The sequence below is a fragment of the Micrasema longulum genome, unplaced genomic scaffold (genome assembly GCF_059751315.1).
Source record: "Micrasema longulum isolate JH-2025_06_02 unplaced genomic scaffold, ASM5975131v1 h1tg001606l, whole genome shotgun sequence".
Taxonomy (NCBI): domain Eukaryota; kingdom Metazoa; phylum Arthropoda; class Insecta; order Trichoptera; family Brachycentridae; genus Micrasema; species Micrasema longulum.
This window is the reverse complement of record NW_028278787.1, coordinates 101,287-108,469: the sequence shown is the minus strand read 5'-3', so window position 1 is coordinate 108,469 and position 7,183 is coordinate 101,287. Positions and strand designations below refer to the sequence as shown.

Here is a 7,183-nt window from a genome sequence, read left to right as displayed (position 1 = left end):
TTTTAGCAAGCAGCAAGGAGGATTCACAACAAATAGTCTTGAGAATATATTATGTATTCTTCAGAGAGCGCGATGAACGAAAATAAGTCAAAAGTTATGGTATTTAAAAAGGAGAGAGAGGTTACTGATTGCATAATAAATGTAAACAATGAATGTCTTGAATAAGTAGATGAATTTGTGTATCTGGGAAGCATGTTTTCAAAAGATGAAAGAGTACGAATAAATGTTGTTTGTTGTACAAAATATACATTTTAATTAAGTTAAATTGTATTTTAAGTATGTTTTTCTTCAAATTAAATGGTTTGAGTAGGTAGATTTTTTTTTTTTTAATTTAATGTTTTTTATATTACTATGTATAATATAAATTGTATAATAATGTACCTGTAATATAATGATATTCAGAGTCAACTGTTGAAATTATATCTGGACTGGTATTTCAAACGAAATTATAGGGCGGTGTAGCGCGTTTTTACGTACTAAATACGCATTATAGCGCGCTGTAAACGCGTTTGGAATACCAGCCCAGGAAAGTAAAAAAGCAATAAATCGAATCACTTCGGGCAAATTGAATCCTAATTCAATTTTATTATATCAAAAATAGTTATTTGAGGGATTTGACCATATAAAAAATTATCGATTGGGTGTAAAATCAAATCCTTACATATTAACGCCCATTTAAATTTAATAATGCTCTTTCTCAAAACAAAAGACAAAGAAATAAATTGAGTGGAGTCAAATATTGAAATATTATCAATAATGACAATTCAAACTTCAACAAAATGATAATTTAAAGGTAATAAACGGTGAAAGGGAGAGAAATCTTACGATTCTACATTGGTGAAACTATATTCTTTTATTGAAATAATTGTATTTTCTCGTGTAAGTACTTTTTGCGTTTTCTGTGGTACCTACGTCAATTTAAAAAAATGGTAACATTAATTTTGGTCATGCCCATTTTTCATAGACAAATTACTAAATTAGTAGAAAAAGCTAGCCGCCATCTTTGCCTTAATTTTCGGTTCGAGGTGAGTGAATTTATATTAGAAATTAGAATATATAACAAGTTTTAACATTGGTTTAAAAGGTCACCTTTATTCAGGTTAATATTAAAGTATTGAAATTCACGGTTCTCAATTGATTTTCGTGTAAGTAGTAGGCATGAATGTGTAATATAATTTTGACGTAGCCATGTTAGGTAACCTTACTAGGTTATGTCAAGTATCTATCTAATAAAATGTTCAATATAGACCTGAAAATGTTTACAGAACATTTTTGCATCCATTTGTGTAATTAGTTTAGTTGTTTCCGTAGATGTACATTTTTGTAAGGACGTCATAATGTCAATCTTCAATCCTTCGAAGTTACATAATATGCAGCGGCACCCGCAGATCGTCTAATCAAAGATTATAAAATTGATAAACATACAATATATTTAGGCCGTTCTGTTACTTATATTTGTCGACTGTTTTATTGCGAGCCTTGTGTTTTTACGAAAGCTTATAAAATTTTATTTTGACTGTCAGCTGTTTTCAAAGCACCCCAAAGTTTTGTATGTATGTCAGTTTTATTGATATAAAAAATTGGATATAAGTGCGTAGGCACATACTTTTTTGTAAAAATAACGTGTTACTTATATTAATTTTGTTGGAGGACATTTTCACTTATAAATGCAATACAATTCTATATGCAATATATTCAAATATTCAACAAGAACCAAATATTTTTTTCTCAAAATATAGGGGAAAACGGGGTGGCATGATACGATTTTTGGTTACCGATTTTTATTACAAAACATAATAATAGTAACGATAAACGGAGTCTTGGACACGCATAGTCGCTCAATAGAAATTGCACAGAAAAGTATAATTAAGATCATGTACCAAAAACATAGACGCTGAAGTCTTTGTGGGCATTTTTTCCAAATTAAATTATAGCTTAATTTTTAAATGTATTTTTAAAAGTGGTGATTAAAATTCTATGTAAATGTATGTAATGTATGGAAAAAATAAATAAATAAAAAAAACTTATTTCACCATGCATTAGCGTATAAGATAGCAATACTCTTAATGCTTAGTAATATTATTCATACTTTCATCGTGGAGGAAAATTGTACTAAGTATCCCTGATACAGAGAGGGTTGATATGGTAGGCGGAGGGTGCCTTAATGCTTTAAATCTAGAATGTTAACCCCCCTAGACGGTTACTAAGATTAACACAGAGATGGAGAACTAATTAAACAAATGTAATTCGCAAGTCTAGGCATTTACCTGCTCTTGACCGGTTTAAGTGGCCACTTTACGCTCTATTTAACATTCCTAATCCTTCCCCAATTGCCTCGACGCTGATTGTCGGTGTCCTTCCAGAGTCACAATGTCCAAGCTGGTGGTGAGCCGAGTACTGGGGGCGCTGCGGGGCCCGGCGGGCGCGCGCGCGCTGCACGGCAACTCGCGCATAGGCAGCCGCGAGGTGGTCGGCTACGGCATCAACGGCAGCGCCAACTACGCCGACCGCTCCGACTTCCCCATGCCCGCCATCCGCTACCGGGAAGACACGCCGGACATCAAGGTACGCTCCCGCTCTTAAAATATTGCGTTGCATCATAAACCGGCGTCTTTCAACATGTCGCAAACAAACAGCAAGAATTTTAGGTGCTACACTACAAATTACAGCCAAACTCGGTTATTACGAGGAAGACGGGACTGACTAAATTTGCTTGTTATAAACATTACTCATTATACCTGAGAAAGGTTTTTTTTTAATCCAATCGCCATTGCATATTGCCACTAAGTCAACAAATAAATACAGTAAAACTGCAATCATCCAGATAATTGAGTGCCTGATTTTTTTTTTTATTAACGAATACGGCTAAATTGCCTTTTACAAAACTTATAATATAAACAGATTGATTTGGTTTAATTATTTTTAAAAAAAAACATACATTTTTTCCCTAGATTTAAAACAAAAATTAAACACAAAAAGTATAGAACACCTTATGATAAAAAATATACAGGAATTCGGCAAAAAAACACAAAATTTTAATTTTTAATAAATTTCTTTATTATCCCAATCAATTTTTTTTTTATTTGATCAAAAACATACAAAAATTAAAATACAAATTATCAAGTCCTACTGAGTCGTCAGCAGGTGCCTATAGTTAAGTTCTAATATATATACATACTCTTATCTCTTAAATCCTATAACACATCAAAACACTTATTACTATGGAAAAAAATATAATATGTATTCCCATGTGCATCGAATATGTTACACGTGAAAAATAAAAAGGAAAAACAAAAAAATATATTTATAAAAAACCACATTCTAAAAGCCAGATTTTAAGCAGACGTCTTTCTCTTGAGCTAGATAAGTTTTTTTGTTTTTTTTATATTTAATGGGGAGCATATTATACATTTTTAGTATATTGTACTCAAGTGTTCTTTTCCCGTATTTATTATTGAATTTAGGAAGAGCTAGTCCATCTATACTAGTGAACTGAGTATTATATACACGCTCCAATTTATTTCTATATTCAGATAGATGCATCCTGAGAAACCAATAATACTCGCCATCTGCGACAATACGTTGATGCCATCGCTTAATCCAATTGTCCATGCACTTTTCATAGGCCTGCAAAGGTCCCTTAGCTCTCGCAGCAAATTCTCTTTTATGGCATCAATCTTCTCAAAGCGCGTTCCTCTTAATGGCAATTTTAGTCTTGGGAAAAGAAAAAGTCAGACGGGGCCTGGTCTGAAGACTACGGTGCTTGGCTGATGACATTAGTCAAATTTTTGTAACTAGTTTTGTTGGGCGTCAAGTATGTTCATCATCATCTAAACATTCACGACCGTCTTTGAACCTTTTATACCATTCGTATGCCCGTGTTTTCAACATACACGATTTGCCAAAGGCTTTATTCATAACTTTAAATGATTCGGCACACGAAATTTCATTAGCAACACTAAATTTGAGGCACGCTCGTTGTTCCAACTTCTAATCCATTGTAAAAATCGCCGCACAACAATTTTTTGGCTCACTCAAACAGATGCTGACAGAATACTGAACATCCGATCGCCATCAAACTTTGACAGAGTGACAGCGCTGCCAACATGACTGCAAAGAAAAACAGCCATGGTGCAGTTGGTCACACGGCCAACTGTGAAACTAGCGTCGCGGGTTTGATTTCCGCCAGTTGCAAGAAAAAATCCAAGAATTATTTTTTTCTTAATTGGTCTGGGTGTTGGTGTATTTTTCGTTACCTCCTTCCATATCCCCTCTATCCCACCTGCTGACAAGCCCCAAAATAGAGGCTTAGCCGGTTATTTCATTATAAAAAAATGTGACGTAAAACTGTATTATTGCTGATTACTGTTCGATGCTTTAAGTGAGTGTGGAGATTTATCAGTCGCGGTGTGGCAGGTCCTGCGAGAGAAGGAGAAGGGAGACTGGTCATGCCTATCCATCGAGGAGAAGAAGCAGCTGTACCGCGCCTCCTTCTGCCAGACTTTTGCCGAGTTCGAGGCTCCCACTGGCGAGTGGAAGTTCACTCTGGGCTGGGGGATCTTCATATGCGCGCTCCCCATCTGGGTCTACATGGGGCTTAAACTGTACGGTAAGTGGAACCGAATAACAAAAAGACCACAAAACACAAAGCTAGCGACGCTCTGAGTATGTCCAAATGTTTATAGATAAAGGCCAGATGGTAAATAGCCATAAAAGATGAACAAGTGAGAATCATCGCAACAGTGGCCAATGCGATACATACATATAAACATGGTCAACCATTTGAAATCTCAAAATATTTCAATTTTGGAGTCTTTAAAGGAAAGATGGAGACTCCATCTTTCCTTTAGTCGTTTTCTTTGGTTTGAGCCTCAGACCTACCCACAGGAGCGCAACCGGTCATCAGTTCAAGCGATGTATCGCTTCACTCCCTAATGAAATAAGCAAAAATTTAAGTCATCGTATAAACGATGGTGCACATAATAATATGTGCACCTTTTTTTTTTACCAGACCTCAGTTAATCGATTAATTTTTTAAACCATTACAAATTACTAGCAACACTCCCAGGTACTAAACAAAAGATAACTGATTTAAATTTGTTGCAACAGAGAGGGAAAACATTTTTGAGGAGGAAATATGGAAGTCTATGCTTTTACAGGGCTTATGATCTGTCATTGGCTGGTTTATGTAAAGTTTATGATGATATTTATGATAAAATATTTTTTACTTTTTTTTTATTTATTATATTTCAAATTAATATACAAAAGTAAACAAAATCTAGATCGCACCAAACTAATAATAAATTAAAGTTTATCGGCGCGTTTCTAATACAATTTTAAAATTCAAACGGTGATAAATTATTTCAAAATATCAAATAATCACAAAAACAAAATTAAAAATTAAAAAAACCACTGTGAAAATTAAACAACACAAATATATTTGGATTGGATAAACACAACTTTACACCTTAAAGTTTTGATTCTTGATAAAAGATAATAGGAAATTCTTCAATCGTTCGCTTCATTTCTGCGAACCGGTAGAGTTCTTTACCCTGGCAGGAAGCTTATTAAATAGTTTTGGTACACTATATTCTGTCATCCTGCTTCCATGGAAGTTTCGTGCTATAGACTCTACCAGTTTCATGGCTGATATCGATCTTGTTCTATGTTGGTGACTGAGCAGGGTTTTTTCCTCATCAAAATGCTTTATTATTAGCTTAAAGTGATAAAGTTGCTTCACCGGAAGTACCCCAAAATGCTTAAATAGGATGCCTAAGTAGAGGCCGTGTATGTCGAGGACCCACTTTATCAACAAAATGAAGCAAAAAAGTCGAGGGCAAAAATATTTAAGACACTTAACGAGAAAATAATGTTGGTATTTTTGTTTCTAGTTCTGCCTCCCCTCCCGGTCACCTTCGACGAGCCTCACCGAAAGGCCCAACTCAAGAGGATGCTCGACCTCGAGGTCAACGCTGTGGACGGCCTCTCATCCAAGTGGGACTACGAGAACAACCGCTGGAAGTAAACTCTTTCACATTTGCCTTCGCCATCAGCCAGCCCACACGACACCGCGCGGTACAAACACTTATAATATTCAACTCGCAATGGCTGTGAAATTGGTTTATTTCAGTAACTGAAATATATCTTATTAATAGATATCGTGAATAATTTAACCGTCGCCATCATTTCCTTACCCGCTCCTGTTGGTGATCAGAGCACCGATGTAAGACAAAATGATCAGTCGCACGTGTGTCATTTGTCAGACTGCAGTGTAAAACCACATTTTTTAAATCAGTATTTCGGTGTCAGAAAATGCTGGATAATAAATATTCAAATTGAAAGATTGTGCACGATGTATTAAACCTGTTTAACCTGTTTTTTTTTTTATTTAATTTTTTGTGTGCGTATCGCCGTGTTGTGTTACCAACACATTTATAATTGTTTAAAGCGAATGTTTTTGCACAATTGTATTTTTTTTTTACATAATGGCGGCTGCCGTAAGCGTATGGAGTCTCGCCGTGGAGTTAGCGCGTGGCTTCATTGTTTAGATGTGGGAACACTACTTCGCATAGTCAAATTATTTCTTTGTAGAACTTCCGTTATGTAATTATGTAATTTTAATGTAAAATTATTATTTGTTTTCGTCCAAAATGGAATGGAAATAAAATTATTATAAAATATACAGATTTTTATTTATCAATTAATAGTTAGCTTGTTTATACCTAAGGTATTTGGATAAACTGAAAATCTGCAAAGATTAATTTTCCAATTGCCTCCAGATGTTGATATTACAAAGCATGCATTCTCTCGGGATATGAAAATCTTACATAAACCTCTAAGGTGCGTGTATAGATACTAGGTAAATCCAGAAAATAAGTTCCGTTTCTATTTCTTGCCATCACAGGCAGTTTGGCACATGCGTAGTACTTACCCTGACCTATTGAGAAGGAGTTATGCCATTACGAGTTAGCTGACTGTTGTGTACGCTTCGTGGTGCTTTTTTGAAATGCCAATAAATTTTAAAATTCCACCGCTTGTGAGATAGGACCTCTGCTTCATTTCCTTAATGTGAAGCACATCAAACTAGCCTCGACAGATCTGTGAGGTGTATACTTAGAACATGCGATTCAATGGTCCTTACCATATACAGGTGAGACAATTCAATGAAAGTTGCGATAATGCG

The 7,183-nt window shown here is 35.1% G+C and overlaps 1 protein-coding gene across 2 annotated transcripts; it reads left to right on the top strand.

Annotated features, from left to right (window-relative positions):
* Positions 1–906: 906 nt before the first annotated feature.
* Positions 907–6,678, top strand: LOC148274683 (cytochrome c oxidase subunit 4 isoform 1, mitochondrial-like). Of its 2 annotated transcripts, none has more exons than XM_088236777.1 (4): positions 907–1,025; positions 2,364–2,565; positions 4,417–4,609; positions 5,892–6,678. In XM_088236777.1, exons 2-4 carry the CDS (start codon positions 2,371–2,373, stop codon positions 6,023–6,025), a joined length of 522 nt encoding a protein of 173 aa, XP_088092903.1. In that variant the 5' UTR covers positions 907–1,025; positions 2,364–2,370; the 3' UTR covers positions 6,026–6,678. The 2 variants fall into 2 exon arrangements, with proteins under 2 accessions (XP_088092903.1, XP_088092904.1); XM_088236778.1 differs by having other exon boundaries at positions 997–1,145.
* Positions 6,679–7,183: the final 505 nt, after the last annotated feature.